The 16,331-nt window shown below is 63.5% G+C and overlaps 1 protein-coding gene across 5 annotated transcripts; it reads left to right on the top strand.

Moving 5' to 3' along the window:
• Positions 1-8: 8 nt before the first annotated feature.
• On the top strand, positions 9-15,915 carry Arhgap45 (Rho GTPase activating protein 45). Of its 5 annotated transcripts, none has more exons than XM_076558792.1 (23): positions 9-295; positions 1,973-2,300; positions 4,727-4,870; positions 4,990-5,074; positions 5,170-5,242; positions 5,430-5,496; positions 5,594-5,731; positions 5,818-5,882; positions 6,086-6,196; positions 6,280-6,360; positions 8,315-8,503; positions 9,091-9,228; positions 9,737-9,927; positions 10,041-10,165; positions 10,265-10,342; positions 10,432-10,536; positions 10,643-10,815; positions 11,743-11,931; positions 12,020-12,157; positions 12,832-13,058; positions 13,153-13,363; positions 14,113-14,194; positions 15,100-15,915. In XM_076558792.1, the coding sequence occupies exons 1-23, from the start codon at positions 155-157 to the stop codon at positions 15,411-15,413; spliced, it is 3,393 nt and encodes a 1,130-aa protein (XP_076414907.1). In that variant the 5' UTR covers positions 9-154; the 3' UTR covers positions 15,414-15,915. The 5 variants fall into 5 exon arrangements, with proteins under 5 accessions (XP_076414907.1, XP_076414906.1, XP_006978273.1 ...); XM_076558791.1 differs by having other exon boundaries at positions 14,110-14,194; XM_006978211.4 differs by lacking the exon at positions 9-295 and adding an exon at positions 889-1,117 and having other exon boundaries at positions 14,110-14,194.
• Positions 15,916-16,331: the final 416 nt, after the last annotated feature.

The following is a 16,331-nucleotide window of genomic DNA, read 5'->3' as shown; positions in this document are numbered from 1 at the left end:
TTTCTGACCATGAAGTAGAGATGAGGTCAGGCCTGCGGAATGTCCCAGATGGCTTAGAGGACCCTGGAGCTTTCGTGGCCGGAACAGAAGCCCACCCCAGAGCCAGCCTGCCCTCATCCTGAGACAGCTTCCACCCCACCCCAGCCATCCAACTATGAGTGGGGGAAGGCATGGGACCCTTAAGGGGCTCCTCGGCTGGGTTTGTGGTTGGACCAGAGCTTGGAGAGCGGGACTGGGCACCGCGGGCTGCGGGCTTCCTGGGCTGTGTCCTGGAGAGCCATCCAGTGTGGCTGAGGTCGGTGAGGGTCTAGATAGTTAAGGGATGGGGTGTCTAAATTAGATGGGGCTCATCCCATGAGGCTCGGAGCTGGGATGTGGAAGGCTGGGTGGGAACAGGAGCCAAGTGGTGGCCAGCGGGGCAGTGAGGCTTCCGGGCGGCAGGATGGGCGAGTTAGAAGCCTCTCGGTTCACCTTCCTGCCCTGTGGTCCCCGGCAGACTGTAGGGCAGGTGATCATAGGAAGTGGGGGGTCACCTGCGGGTGGTGCCCGCTGGGTCTGCATGTGAGCTCCGTTCTGTTCCTCCACCTTCTCGTCTGTGTCCCTCTGTGTCACTATTCGGATGAGACGGCTCTTCCCGACAGCATCTGGGAGAGTGTGTCCCAGCCATGGTCGGCTAGCGCCTGAGTCAGGCGGTCACATCCCCAGGAAGAGAACTACAAGGGGAAAGGGGCCGCTGTGGGGAACCTGTGTCAGAGCTGGTGTGCAGAGTCCCATAAGGACCGTCACACCGGGGGCGGGTCTATGGCGTCGCCTCTCTCCCTCCCGCCCTCCCTCCGCTGGGGGCCTTTTCCTGTGTTGGGGACTTGCCCGCCAATGAGGGCCGGGCCCATCACGTGGGGCTGACAGCTGGGGAGGGGGTGGCCCTGAGCAATGTGGTCCAGAGACGACCAGCACCGGGAGCTGCCGGGCTGAGACCCCCCCAGGGCTGCTGTCCACACCTGGGGCCGCCAGGACTGGCTCCACCATGTTCTCGAGGAAGAAACGAGAACTTATGAAAACCCCCTCCATTTCCAAAAAGAACCGCGCGGGGAGCCCCAACCCGCAGTCTTCCTCAGGGGTGAGTGGAGCACAGAGCGGGCGGGGGCCGGGGATGACACCCACAGCCTGTGGCCACCGCTGGGCACAGGGCGCGGCTACGGCACCATGCTGGGCCCGTGGTGGGGAGCCCGCACCAGCTACAGCCCCCGACAGGCAGGATGGCAGGCGGCAGCGGCGGCACAGAGGGGCCAGAACCCGGGAACCCGCTTTACGGTAGGGGCGGCCGTGGGTGGCCACCAAGTCACCCATCTTTGCCAGGCACGACCACCACGTCCCTGTCGTGTGCCGAGGACATGGGGGGTCTGCTCAGTGGGCAGAGCCGCAGTGACAGGTTTGAGACTCTGTAAGATGGGGTCCGGGAAACCTAAGGTTCTGGAAGCCAATGGGAAAGGGGTGTGGGACTGGGGTGCGAGTTTGAGGGCAGATTTCGGGGGTCTCTGAGCTTCTTCAGGACCTGGAGGTGCCTGCTGAGTTTCCGGGTGTTTGTGAACTTTAGGGGCATCTCTGCCAGGCCGTGGGGTGTGCTGGGGCCCAGGAGCCTGATGGCCTCAGGTCTCTGGAAAGTGGACACCCACGGAGGAGTCTGGGGGTGGCTAGAGGGCAGGAGACCCACGAGGGCCCTCCCCACCCCCACCAGGAAGTGGGGTGCCCCCTCCCTGCTGTGCCTCCGCGGGCCCCGCCCCAGGCTGTGGTTTGGGTTAAGGACCGTTGTTTGTGAAAGATGAAGAGAGGAGGATGTTGGGTAACAGGTGTGGGGGGGCTTCAAAATCTCTGCCCTCTGACTTCTGACCCCTGTGAGTAAGTTCTGGGGAAACTGAGGCAGCGTTTAGGGTGAAGGACCCCCCCTTGATTCTTCTCCCCTCTGCCCTCCCAGGAACTGCCCAGGAAGGAATGTACAGAGGCCCCAGGCCCAGAGCCACCGGCCACGTCCCTGTCCACGGGCGCCAAGGCCACAGGCACACTCAAGAGACCCACCAGCCTGAGCCGCCACGCCAGCGCCGCCGGCTTCCCACTCTCAGGGGCCGCCACCTGGACCCTGGGCAGGGGTTACCGAAGCCCCCTGTCCGCTGTCAGCCCGGCAGAGCTCCCCGGCGAGGGACCCTTCCCTGAGGGCGTAGAGGACATCTCAACCCTGTTGGCTGACGTGGCCCGCTTCGCTGAGGGCTTGGAGAAACTCAAGGAGTTTGTGCTGCTGCAGGATGGTGAGAGTCCCTGACTGCAGAGGGGCACGCCTTTCATCCCGGCACGTAGGCAGGAGGATCTCCATGAGTTCCAGGGCAGCCAGAATAACACAGTGAGACCCTGCCTCAAAAAGAAAAGAAAAAACAAGAAAAGAACAATAAAAAGAAAAAATGAAAAAGAAAAGAAAAGGAAAGGGAGGGACTCGAGGAGGCCTCAAATAGGATGCAAAGAAGTGTGTGTACCAGCTAGGGTTCTGAGGGATGTGTAGGAGTTGGATGACATTCCCTGACCTACAGGACTGTCTTAGGCATTTGCTCAAAAGCCTAGAAATGGAGATTGTGTGTAAGGAGCGTTGTGTGGGGGCCGATGGCTGCAGAAGCTGAAGGACCCTGGGCGCAGTGCTGTGGGCGCCGGGTACACACGGAGGGGTTAGGGCCGAGGACGCATGGGGAGGCGCTGGGAGTGAGTGGCCTGAGGCATATCGGTTCCGTTTTCTCCTGCACGCGGTTGCTGACGGCTCCGTTTCCTCCAGGGTTATTTTCACCCCCTTCCTGTTTGTCTCCGGCAGCCCGGAGAGATGGGTCGGGCACCAGCGCCCGCCCCACGGGCTGCTCCCCGGAAACCACATGTAAGCGCTCTGCCCAGCGCTCAACCCGACCCCCCTCAGCCTCCCCACCCCACGGACGCAGGGAGATCTGGGTCCCGCCTCCCCGCGGGGCCTTTGCAGGCCGCCTCCCAGGAGAGGATGGGAGCCCCCGGGGTTATCTGCTCTCCGGGGCGGAGGCTGAGTCTGCTTTTCTGGGGAAGCCCTAATCTCCCGGCCTTTCCGCACCCATGCATCCTTGGATGCTGGCCTGGGCGCGCGGGATTGCCGGGTGCACCGGCCTGTGGGGCTGGCTTTCTCTAAACGGGGCTGGAACGCAGTTCCCAGACAGTCCAGGTGCATTTGAGACGGCAGCTGGGGGTGGACACAGGCCCGCAGGGTCCTCTCTCTGGAGCCTCCTCCTGCCCTGAGCTCAGTTTCCCGCACAACCCACACTCATTCCCAGTCAAATTCCTGCTCTGTGGTTAGAGCACAGCCCTCGTGTGAGCCTATGGAGGTAAAGGAGGTGGGGTTGTTCTCAGAGAGAGGCGGGGCCTGAGGACCGGCCTGAGCCGGTTTGGCTGCTGGCCATCGCTCTAAGGACCCCCAGACGCTCGGGACTCGGGTCTCCGGGGCCACACACTAGCGTCCGCCCCGCCCTGCATCCCTGAGCCATGTGTGTCTGTGGGACGCTGCACCCAGCGCTGGACCACGGCCCCCAGCGCTGCCAGACGGGGCCCCCAGGTGAGAGGACCGTGCCAAGGCGTGGGTCCCCCACCCGGCGCCGGGACCGCGCACACGTGCGTGCTCAGGGCCTTTGCGCAGCCCCCGGGGGTGGCCAGGGACTCTGCACTCCTCCGGGCTGCATCTCGGGTATTATCTTCCTTCCACGAAGGCCCATGCGTGGAGCTGCAGGGACCCTGGCGACCCTAAGGGGTACGTGCCTGCCTGGAACGCCCCGGGAGGGGGCGCGGCTTCCCAGCCAGCGTCCTGGGATTCCTGGAGCCAAGTCCGCCTCCCGGACGCGGACTCAGGCTCCAGCCACAGAAATGTGGAGGGAATCGCCCCCAGGGTGGCATTCTGCGGGACCTGGGTGCCTGCAGAGGGCCAGGGAGCCTTCTCAGATTCCGTCTGGAGGGTCTCCGGGCCTCTCGCTGTGAGGCGGAAAAAATGAACAGGCAAAAACTCCACCTTCCGATTTTGGACATTTGGGGACAGAGGCTAAAGGGCTGCGGTGTCACGGGCCTGTCATCCCAGCCTCCGGGAGGCAGAGGAGTTTGAGGCCCGCGGGTCTGTCTGGGCTGCACAGGAAGACATTGTTAATGTCTTGTTCATCAGATAGGACACATCCTCTCCGCCGACACCTTCCAAGGCTCCCTGCTGCTCAAAGGTAGACTGCCAGGCAGGGACCGCCAGGGCTGCTGGATGGACAGGGAAAGCTGTGAGACGACGTTTGTAAATGGCTTTTGCTCTTTGTTTTTGTTGTTGTTTTTGGTTTTTTGAGACCGATTTTCTCTGTGTAGCCCTGGCTGTCCTGGAACTCGCTCTGTAGCCCAGGCTGGCCTCGAACTCACAGAGATCCGCCTGCCTCTGCCTCCCGAGGGCTGGGATTAAAGGCGCGTGCCACCACCGCCCGGCCTGGCTTTCACTCTGTGCCTCGCCGCCATCCACATCTGCAGAAAGAATGGGGAGGTGACATCCTCATTGCTGGTACAACACCAGGAGAGTGGAATTAACAGAGCTGCTTGGGGGAAACCGTCTCTCCGGTTCACCTCTGCCTCAGTTTCCCCATCTCACCTCTGGGAAGCCGGGAAGCCTGGAACCAGTCCCTTCCTTCTCACCCACGCTCCCTCTGCCTGGCAGACCTCCTCGAGGCCCGGCGGCCGCTGGCCCACGAGTGCCTGGGTGAAGCCCTGCGCGTGATGCGCCAGGTCATCTCCAAATACCCGCTCCTGAACACCGTGGAGACGCTCACAGCTGCCGGCACGCTCATTGCCAAGGTCAAAGGTCAGCCAGGGAGGTGCACTCTGGGAGGGCTTCCCAGAAGAGGGGGCTGTGTGCAGTGGGGTTTTGAAGGATACATAGGAATTTGACAGGCGCACTCCCGCCGCCTCTCTGCCCCTCAGCCTTTCATTATGAGTGCAACAATGAATCAGATAAGAGAGAGTTTGAGAAGGCTCTGGAGACCATTGCTGTGTCCTTCAGCTGCACGTGAGCTCCAGGGGCCTGTGGGGGCAGAGCGGGGTCGGGGAGTATGGCTCATGGACCTCTGGAATGACCCCCCCCCCCCGCCCCCTGCCCTGCAGTGTCTCTGAGTTCCTTTTGGGTGAAGTGGATAGCAGTACCCTTCTGGCCGTGCCCCCCGGGGACCCCAGCCAGGTGAGCAGACGGGGGGGGCACATCTGTCTGGGTCACCGTGTCTGTGGGGGGGGGACGGCCATCTCCACAGGGTAGGCCCCTGGCCCGGGCCTTCTTGACTACCTCGCGGGCCGTGGGGAGCCGTAGAGGGCGTCAGAGCCAAGGGGGCAGAGGTGTGTCCTGGAACGGGGCATGTTTCCTCTTCCAGTCCATGGAGAACCTTTACGGACCCAGCAGCGAGGGGCCCCCGCCCAGTGTGGAGGAATGTGAGGAGGGTGAGTGCCTCTGGGGTGTGGGCCTGGGAGGCAGGAGACGGCAGGAGCCGCGAGGAGACGGGAGGTGGCCGTCGGGACTGAGCGCTGGCCCCCACAGGCTGCCTGCCCCCCGAGGAGGTGGACATGCTTCTCCAGCGCTGCGAGGGGGGCGTGGACGCTGCCCTGCAGTACGCAAAAGACATGGCCAAGTACATGAAGGACCTCATCAGCTACCTGGACAAGCGGACCACTCTGGGTGAGGGGCGAGGAGACACCAGGACGGGGTGGGGGGGTGGGGTGGGGCCATTGCTGAAGCCTCACTCTGCATCCTCCCCCTGGCAGAGATGGAATTCGCCAAAGGTCTGCAGAAGGTTGTTCACAGCTGCAGGCAGAGCGTCACCCATGAGGTGGGTTGGCCCAAGTGGGTGGGGAGGGATATTTGAAGGATGCGGAGGAGCACCATAGGCCCGGCTGCTCCCTCCTGCTCCTTCTAAGGCCTCTGCTGGATGCCATGCCTGGCTGGTGCCCAGGGTGGCTGCAGGAAGCAAGGGCAGGAGTTGCTGGGACCGCCTCGGTCCCTATCCTTGTGACGCGCCGTCTTCCCCCCCAGCCCCACATGCCCCTCTTGTCCATCTACTCACTGGCCCTGGAACAAGATCTGGAGTTTGGTCACGGCATGGTGCAGGCGGTGGGCACACTGCAGACCCAGACGTTCATGCAGGTGAGCTGGGCCCGAGGCGAGGTGGGCTGGGCGGGGATGTCGCCCGCCGGCTCAGCACTCACGGTGGTTCCTGTCTCTCTTAGCCCCTGACCCTGCGGCGGTTGGAGCATGAGAGGCGCAGGAAGGAGATCAAAGAGTCCTGGCACCGGGCGCAGAGGAAGCTGGTAGGGGCGGGCATACCTGCGACCAGCACACCCCGCTACAGTGCACGTTCCCTGTTCCCTGTGCTTGCAAGGAACTGTCGTCTGTGGCTCCTCAGAGTCCCACAGCTGGGGGAGGGGGGAAGAGTCCTGTGTACTCTGTCAGCCGTTCAGAAAGGGGGAGAGAAACTGAGGCACAGTCTCAGCCCCAGTGCACACTCCATGCCTGTGCACACACTGGTCGCATTTTTCTTTGGGGCCATTTAAAGGCACGGGGTGGCCTGGGGTAGATGGCTCGGAGGGGGGGGGAGTACCTGTCAGGAAAACGTGGGGACCCCGTGTGGCCAGTACCCACATCAAAGCCAGGCATGGCCCTGCACATCCGTAACCCCAGCACTGGGGATGGGTGGATCGGGGGCTCACCAGCTGGACAGCCTCACTGAATCTGGGTTCAGTGAGAGGCCTCGCCTCAAAACACAAGGTGGAGGATAGGCGTGGCGGCGGCGGCTCACACTCTTAATCCCACACTCGGGAGGCAGAGGCAGGCGGATCTCTGTGAGTCCTGGTTCAGCCAGGACTGCACAGGGTGACCCCGTCTCAAAAACAAAAGAAAATGACAAGGTGGAGAGGCAGGTCCCACCCCGGGACCTCTGGCTTCCATAGGTGTGTGAACACAGACACAGAGGTGGCGTCTGGGGTCCTCCGTCACTGTAGCTGGGGGTGTGCAAACTGCTGTCCCCCCCAGTGACAGCCCCCCTCCTCAGTTTCTGTGAAGCCTCTCTGTTCACATCCTTTGTTCAAAATGCATCAGTCAGGGCTTGTACTGACTTCCCAGAGCTCTACACAGATCTTAGAACACAAACTGCAGTACTGTTGGGAGTCCCTGATCATCTGATAGTTCCAGTCTAGCAATTTGACTTTCTTCTTTCTTTCTTTTTTATTTTTATTTATTTTTTTTTTTTTGAGACAGTTTCTCTCTGTGTGGCCCTGGCTGTCCTGGGACTCGCTCTGTAGCCCAGGCTGGCCTCGAACTCACAGATTCTCTTGCCTCTGCCTCCTGAGGGCTGGGATTAAAGGGGTGTGCCACCACCACCGCCACCAGTGGGCTAGGTCCCTCACCCTGGGGACAAATGCTTTTACCTGCTCAACCAGCGGCTCCCAGCCTTCCTAACACAGTCAGTTGCTCACGCTGTGGTGACCCACAACCAGAAAGTATTTCCGTTGCTACCTCATCACTGCAATTCTGCTGCTGTTCTGGATCCTAATGTCAACATCTGACATGCAACCCCTGGAAAGGGCCATGCGACCCTTGAAGAGGTCGCGGCCCACAGGTTGAGAAACTGTATGAAGCCGGTCTCCTGAGACCCTTGCTTTGCTGTGAGGTTTTTCTTTTGTTTGGTTTTTCGAGACAGGGTTTCTCTTTGTAGCCCTGGCTGTCCTGGAACTCACTCTGTAGACCAGGCTGGCCTTGAACTCACAGAGATCCGCCTGCCTCTGCCTCCCGAGGGCTGGGATTAAAGCACACCCCAGCACACCCAGTTTGAGGTTTATAACCCAGGCTAAGGTTGAGCTCTCCTGGGACGCTGGAGCCCCTGGAGCCCCTGGCCTCCGTGTCTAGGTTTCTGTCTTTCAGGCTGTGGGGTGTGGGCTCCCCTCAACCCAGACATGTTAGTTTGTGACTCAGTGCTTCCGGCCAGCCCGGGGTGCTTGGCTTCCTGCCTGGGCGGCTCTGTGTTTTCATCTGTAAGAAAGGAAGTGAAACCTTCTCAGACGTGGCTTGGGGCGCAGGGAGATGACTCAGTTTGTGTTTCTGTTCAGCTCTGAGTCGTGCCTCGGTTTCTCTGTGCGACCCCCATTGCACATGCTCCCGGGTGGCTCCTGTCCAGGGCCCCTGCTGGCTGGGTGGGAGTGTGGGGTCCTTGCTGGTGAGGCGGGGATGGAAGGAGGCCCAGGCTGCAGCCTCTCTCTTCTCTTGCAGCAAGAGGCCGAGGCCAACCTCCGCAAGGCCAAGCAGGGCTACAAACAGCGCTGTGAAGACCACGACAAGGCCCGGCTCCAGGTGGCCAAAGCCGAGGAGGAGCAGCAGGGCACGGGGCCCGGGGCGGGCACGGCAGCCTCCAAGGCCCTGGACAAGAGGCGGCGGCTGGAGGAGGAGGCCAAGAACAAGGTGCATGAGCAGGAGGGGCCTCCAGGGGCCGTGTGCGCGCGCAGCCGCCGCCTCCAGGCCCGCGTCCTTCCCAGCACCTATGCGGGCTCCTCTTACTATTTATGAAGTTTGACTGCACTGGGAATGGACCTCTGGGTCCGCCCACCCCTGACCACGCCCCCAGCCCCTCACTGGGGGATTCTGGGCGGGGCTCCACTCTGACCACGCCCCCAGCCCCCTCACTGGGGATTCTGGGCGGGGCTCCACCCTGACCACGCCCCAGCCCCTCACTGGGGATTCTGGGCGGGGCTCCACTCTGACCACGCCCCCAGCCCCCTCACTGGGGATTCTAGGCGGGGCTCCACCCTGACCACGCCCCAGCCCCTCACTGGGGATTCTGGGCGGGGCTCCACTCTGACCACGCCCCCAGCCCTCACTGGGGATTCTGGGCGGGGCTCCACCCTGACCACGCCCCCAGCCCTCACTGGGGATTCTGGGCGGGGCTCCGCTCTGACCACGCCCCCAGCCCCTCCCTGGTGACCGTTCTGCCCACTATGCGGGCCTCTCCGGAGTGTCTGTGTCAAGACCCTCACTGACCCCGCCCCCAGGCCGAGGAGGCAATGGCCACCTACCGCACGTGCGTGGCGGACGCGAAGACGCAGAAGCAGGAGCTGGAGGACACAAAGGTGACGGCGCTGCGGCAGATCCAGGAGGTCATCAGGCAGAGTGATCAGACCATCAAGTCGGTGTGTGACCTGGTGGGCCGAGGCTCGCAGAGGGGCGCCGCGGGCGGTGTTTGGTGCCCGGGGTGGGGTGGGGCAATGGGCAGGTTGGGGTGCGGCAGCAGGGGGTCATAGCTAGGACAGGTCTAGTCCGGTCCAAGCAGGATAGTACGGCCGGGTCCCAGTAAGGTCAGGGCGGTCATGGGAGAGTGGCCTGGGCCTGAAGGCAAGGGGCGGGGCTTGGAGGGGCGGGGCTTCGGGCAGAGCGCAGGGGCCGGGCCTGGTGGGTGTGGTTTAGTGGATGGGGCGGCCCACAGGTAAAGCACCCTCGGGAGGGTCACGGTCTGCTGTGGACCTTAGGAGGGGCCGGGCGTGACCGACGGACGGGAGGAGGGGCCGGTAGGCGCCGTACACGGGAGTGCGGTGCTGTTGGGACAGGGGCCTGCGCTGTGGGAGGGGCTTGTTGGTGTGGGGCGTGGCCAAGGGCGTGGCCCAGCCTCTGACTGGCACATTCCCCCCCCCCCCCACGCAGGCCACCATCTCCTATTACCAGCTGATGCACATGCAGACAGCTCCGCTGCCTGTGCACTTCCAGATGCTGTGCGAGAGCAGCAAGCTGTATGACCCGGGCCAGCAGTATGCGTCGCACGTGCGTCAGCTGCAGCGAGGCGAGGAGCCCGACGTGCGCTACGACTTCGAGCCTCACGTCCCCACCAACGCCTGGTACCTCACGTCTCCGCAACGCTGGGTGCAGCCGCACGCTTGCGGCGGGTGTGGGTGGCAGGGCTGGGGGGGGGCAGTGGGGGGCGGGTCCCCTTACACCTGTCCACCGCCAGGTCCCCAGTCATGCGTACACGGAAAGGCAGCTTCAACCCCGCGGACGCCGCAGGACCTGAAGCTGCTGGCAGCCCCCCCGAGGATGGCGGCACCTCCGAGGGCGCTCCCGGCAAGGACCACAGGGGTGAGTGTGCGCAGGGGCGCAGGGCGGACGCTGCGATCCGACGCCCCTGCTTCCCGCCGTGGAGACACTCTCTGCTCACCCCTCTCTCTCATCCTGCAGGTGGACGTGGTCACCAGGTACACAAGTCCTGGCCCATCTCCATCTCGGACACCGAAGTTGGCCTGGACACCAGCTCAGGTGAAGGAGCAGCTGGGTGCTAGTCACACAGGGGGGTCCCTGGCCTGGCCGGCCTGGCTCCAGTGCCTAACGCCCCGTTTCCCACGTAGGGGACTTTAAGAAGTTCGATCGAACGTCGTCCAGTGGGACCATGTCATCCAGTGAGGAGCTGGTGGACCAGGAAGCCGGCCTGGTGGCCTCAGCCTTTGACGCAGGTGAGGGGCTCCCAAAGGGACCGGAGCGGTGGGTGGAGGATGAACGTGATCTCTCCCACGGGCCTCTTCCTGCATCGGTGACGCTGGCCTTTCATCCTGTCCACAGCCGACCTCAATGGCATGGACCCCGAGTTACCCGTGGCCATGCCCAGCGGGCCCTTCCGCCACGTGGGACTGTCCAAGGCGGCTCGCACACACCGACTTCGGAAGCTGCGCACGCCGGCCAAGTGCAGAGAGTGTAACAGCTACGTGTACTTCCAGGGCGCCGAGTGCGAGGAGGTGTGTGGGGACCCAGAGCCCTGGGCGGGGAGGGGACTGACCTGGCGTGGGGAGAGCTCTGGGCTCCGTTGTCCCCAGTACCACGAAGGGGAGGCATGGTGGTGCACACCTGTCACCCGGCTCTCGGGAGGTGGAGGCGGTGAGGTGAGTCAAGGTCATCCTTGGCTACGTAACAAGTCTGAAGCCAGCCTGGGCTAGGTGAGAGAGACCCTGTCTCAGAAAGATCAGCACTTGGGAGGCAGAGCCAGGAGGGTCTGGTCCTCACGTGGGCGTCGGGAGGGTTATGGTGGTTGGGTCTGGTCCTCATGTGGGCGTCTGGAGGGTTATGGTGGAGGGGTCTGGTCCTCATGTGGGCGTCTGGAGGGTTATGGTGGAGGGGTCTGGTCCTCACGTGGGTGTCTGGAGGGTTATGGTGGAGGGGTCTGGTCCTCATGTGGGCGTCTGGAGGGTTATGGTGGAGGGGTCTGGTCCTCACGTGGGTGTCTGGAGGGTTATGGTGGAGGGGTCTGGTCCTCATGTGGGCGTCTGGAGGGTTATGGTGGAGGGGTCTGGTCCTCACGTGGGTGTCTGGAGGGTTATGGTGGAGGGGTCTGGTCCTCACGTGGGCGTCGGGAGGGTTATGGCGGTGGGGTCTGGCTCACGTGGGCACCTGGAGGATTATGGCGGTGGGGTCTGGTCCTCACGTGGGCACCTGGAGGATTATGGCGGTGGGGTCTGGTCCTCACGTGGGTACCTGGAGGGTTATGGTGGAGGGGTCTGGTCCTCAGTGGGCGTGGGCAGTGTTATGGCGGTGGGGTCTGGCTCACGTGGGCGTCTGGAAGGTTATGGTGGAGGGGTCTGGTCCTCAGTGGGCGTCTGGAGGGTTATGGTGGAGGGGTCTGGTCCTCACGTGGGCGTCTGGAAGAGTCCCGTTCGCCTCTCCTCCAGTGCTGCCTGGCTTGCCACAAAAAGTGCCTGGAGACTCTGGCCATCCAGTGCGGCCACAAGAAGCTGCAGGGCCGCCTGCAGCTGTTCGGACAGGACTTCAGCCACGCAGCCCGCAGCACCCCGGACGGCGTGCCCTTCATTATCAAAAAATGCGTCTGCGAGATTGAGCGGCGGGCGCTGCACACCAAGGTGAGGCCGGGGGACAGGAGGGTTCCGTGGGGCGCGGAGGGCAGGCAGCGGGGGCGAGGGCGGCTTGAGGGTGACTGCCGCCTCCCAGGGGATCTACCGCGTCAACGGCGTGAAGACGCGCGTGGAGAAGCTGTGCCAGGCCTTTGAGAATGGCAAGGAGCTGGTGGAGTTGTCGCAGGCCTCGCCCCACGACATCAGCAACGTCCTAAAGCTGTACCTGCGGCAGGTGAGGAAAAGGAGGGACCGGGATGTGCGGCCTGTGGCGGGCCGGGGCGGGGCGTGGCCGGGATGTGCGTCCTGTGGGGGCGGGGCCGGGGCGGGGCGTGGGCGTGGCTCGACGTGGACGGACCGGGGCGTGCGGCCTGTGGGGGCGTGGCCGGGGCGGGGCGTGGCCGGGGCTCGACGTGGGGGATGGTCAGGGGCTGCGGGGCATGGGCCCCTAGTGGGAGGTGGGGGGGGGTATGGGGAAGGCTTGGGGTGGCATTGCAGGTGAGAGACTGTGGGGTCGCAGTCTATGCTAATGGGCGTGGCAAGAGCTGGGTGGGCGTGGCTGTGGAAGGCAAACATCTGGGGCGGGGCTAAAACCGGGTGGGCGTGGCTATGTGCCTTACCCAGCCACTGGGGATGGCCCGTAGAGCAGGTCTGAGGATGGGGTGGGTAGGCCCCTGGCATAGAGGGCGTGGTCTGCGCGGGTGGGCGTGGCTAGAGGTGGGTGGGCGTGGAGTGGCAGGTACAGGGATGGGCGGAGTTAGGCAGTATAGTGGGAGGATCTTGATCTGGTGGGCGTGGCCAGGGCTGATGGGCGGGGCTGACAGGCGTCCTCCTGGGGCTGTAGCTGTGAGCCCCGCACTTCTGCGGCCAGCCAGGCCTGTGACCTGTGTCTGGTGTGTCGTCCCGCAGCTGCCGGAGCCGCTCATCTCTTTCCGCTTTTACCATGAGCTGGTGGGGCTCGCCAAGGACAGCATCAAGGCCGAGGCCGAGGCCAAGGCGGCGAGCCGGGGCCGGCAGGACGGGTCCGAGAGTGAGGCTGCAACCGTGGCCATGGTGGGGCGCCTGCGTGAGCTCATGCGGGACCTGCCCGCGGAAAACCGGGCCACGCTGCTGTACCTGCTGAGGCACCTGCGAAGGTGAGCGTCCCTGGTGGGGCAGCGCCCGCCGTCTGGGAGCCCTGCGGCTCCGCGTCACTCACTCACGCCCTTCTCCCGCTGCTCCCCACCCCAGGATCGTGGAGGTGGAGCAGGACAATAAGATGACCCCTGGGAACCTGGGCATCGTCTTCGGACCCACGCTGCTGCGGCCGCGGCCCACGGAAGCCACCGTGTCCCTCTCCTCCCTGGTAGACTACCCGCACCAGGCCCGTGTCATTGAGACTCTGATCGTCCACTATGGCCTGATCTTTGAGGAGGAGCCAGAGGAGGCGCCTGGCGGCCAGGTAAAGGAGGGTTGGTGGTGTGGGAGTGCTCGGGCTGTGGGTAGTGACACACAGAAATGATCGGAGGGTTCTGGGTACAGCTCAACAGCAGAGCGCCGGCCTAGCATGCAGGAAGCCCTGGGTTCCACCCCCAGCACCAAAAAGCCAGGCTGCGGTGTGGGCCTCTCATCGCAGGACTCAGGTGGAGGAAGGCCCAGAAGTTCAAGGCCATCCTCAGCTACAGAGGATGAAGCTAGCCTGAGCTACATGAGAACCTTATGTACCTGTATCCAAAAAAACCAAAATTATCTTTAATCCCAGCACTGGGGAGGCAGAGGCAGGCGGATCTCTGTGAGTTCAAGGTCAGCTTGGTCTACAGAGCGAGATCCAGGACAGGCTCCAAAACTACACAGAGAAACCCTGTCTCGGCGGAAAAAAAAAAAAATTAAAAGTTACCAAGGTTACGGGGCTGGAGATGAACAGGCTCAGCAGTTAGCACCAGCTGCTCTTGCAGAGGACCTGGGTTCTGTTCTCGGCACTCAGGAGGCAGCTCACAGTTGTCTGCAAGTCCAGTTTGGGGGATCTGATGCCCTCTTCTGGCCCCGGAGGAGCACCAACTACGCACACAGACACAAATACCTACATGCATGCACAGGCAAAACACCCAGACACGCAAAATAAGGATTAAATAAATTAAAAATGTACAGGTGGACCTGGGGTTGGGTGTGCTGGAGCCGGCCCACCCCCAACACTTTCTCACAATGCAGGAGGGGGCCTCCGCCCACTGTGCACAGCTGGAGGCCGCTGAGGGCCTGGACTTCCCCCTGCAGGAGGTGGAGGACGGAGGCCGAGGTGAGTGGGGGCCCAGGGTCAGCTCAGGCCGAGTCACTGGTGAAGCGTTGTCCGCGTAAACTGACTTTTCCTTTACTGTGTTGGTGGCTGCCTACCCCAGGGAGGGGACAGAGGGCCGAGGGCCTGCCCCAGGGACCCCAGGGAGGGGACAGAGGGCGGGGGGCCTGTGTGTGTCTGCAGACCTCCCCAGGGACCCCAGGGAGGGGACAGAGGGCCGAGGGCCTGTGAGCGTCTGCAGACCCCCCTCCCCCGCAGGGACCCCAGGGAGGGGACAGAGGGCAGGGGGCCTGTGAGCGTCTACAGACGCCCCCCCCAGTGACCCCAGGGAGGGGACAGAGGGGGGGGGCCTGTGAGGGGCTGCAGACCCCCCCTGCAGGGACCCCAGGGAGGGGACAGAGGGCGGAGGGCCTGTGTGCATCTGCAGACCACCCCCCACCCCCGCAGGGACCCCAGGGGGGGGACAGAGGGCGGGGGGCATGTGTGCGTCTGCAGACCCCCCCAGGGACCCCAGGGAGGGGACAGAGGGCGGGGGGCCTGTGAGGGGCTGCAGACCCCCCCCCACAGGGACCCCAGGGAGGGGACAGAGGGCGGGGGGCCTGTGAGGGGCTGCAGACCCCCCCCACAGGGACCCCAGGGAGGGGACAGAGGGCGGGGGGCCTGTGAGCGTCTACAGACCCCCCCAGGGACCCCAGGGAGGGGACAGAGGGCGGGGGGCCTGTGAGCATCTGCAGACCCACCGCAGGGCCAGCGGAGGGAAAGGGTGGGCTGGGGACGGTCCTGGAGTCCGGGGTGGCTGAGCCTTGGTCACAGGACAAGTTTTTCTGTCTTTTGATTTTTGTCTGTCTCTGGTTTTGCCTTCACCCCACCCTCCACCCTCTCTCTTCATCCCCTTCTCTCGGCCACAGAATCCCGAGTGGCATCGAATGACTCAGACTCGGAGTTGGAAGAGGCCTCTGATGCCCTGTCGTCCTCCGACGCCAGCGCCCTGCACCGCCTCAGTTTCCTGGAGCAGCCCGAGGCTGAGGCAGGTCTAGAGGAAGGTCCCCAAAGCCGCAGCGGCAGTGAGGAGCAGCTGGAGGGGGAGGATGGAGAGCCGGGCCAACAGCTGTGCGCCTTCAACACCAACCAGTCCAACAACACCGCCCGGGCCCCCCTGCCCACCATGCGGCTCCGGGGGGGCCAGATCACCAGCGGGGACCGGCGGCCGCAGTTCGTCTGAGCTGGGTAGTGATGGGGGGGACTGTCAGCCACTGCCAACCACTGTAAGGGTCACTAACGGCCCTGGACTTGGGGGGGGGTGGCTGCCCACAACACCAAGAAACTTCAGGGAGCTCAGGGGCCCTGGCACTGTGGGGTGTGGCCCGACGCAGCTGGACATTGGTCCCGGATGGAGTTGCTTGACCTCCGTGCGCCTGCGCCGATGCAGCAGCTGGATTCCCATGGCACCCTCATCTCTCCTGTGGGTGCAAGCCACACCCCTCTCTGGATGTGCCTGGATGGGAGCACTGTCAGGGTTAGCGGCCTTTCAGGACGCTGGGAGTGCAGGCCTGGCTTCTGTGTGCGGAGCTGGGGGTGGCTCTGACGTCAGGATGCCTGCAGGACGCTGCGCATGCGCATGGATAGATGGACGTGGGGTACATAGCGGACCCCACCCAAGGTGCAGTGCACAAGTTTTTCACATGCACCCCATTTTGCTTGAAATAAACTTCTTAACCTCCTGAGCCATCCTGGAGCTCCCTATGTAGACCAGGCTGGCCTCGAACTCACAGGGACCCGCCTGCCTCTGCCTCCCGAGGGCTGGCATTAAAGGCGCGCGCCACCGCACCAGGCTGTGGGCACCAGGCTGTGGGATTTAGTGTTGTAAGGTTTATTTTATGAGTTGGGTGTTTTGCTTGCGAGTGTGTGTGCCATGCGCGTGCAGTGCCTGCAGGGGTGAGGAGGTCCTCGGGGGCCCTGGGTGCTGGGAACCAAACCTGGGTCCTCTGCAAGAGCCCTGGCCTACATTTTAAACCCATCTTCCTTGGTCTGTTTTCTGAGTCACGTTCAAGCAAGGCGCCAGGTGGCGGCCCAGGCGGTGGGGACCACCCAGTGACAGGAACTCTGGGGAGGGAGGCATTGAGCCTATCAGTCCTGAACA

This window comes from Peromyscus maniculatus, chromosome 22 (genome assembly GCF_049852395.1).
Source record: "Peromyscus maniculatus bairdii isolate BWxNUB_F1_BW_parent chromosome 22, HU_Pman_BW_mat_3.1, whole genome shotgun sequence".
Taxonomy (NCBI): Eukaryota; Metazoa; Chordata; class Mammalia; order Rodentia; family Cricetidae; genus Peromyscus; species Peromyscus maniculatus.
This window is presented reverse-complemented; position numbering and strand designations above follow the sequence as displayed.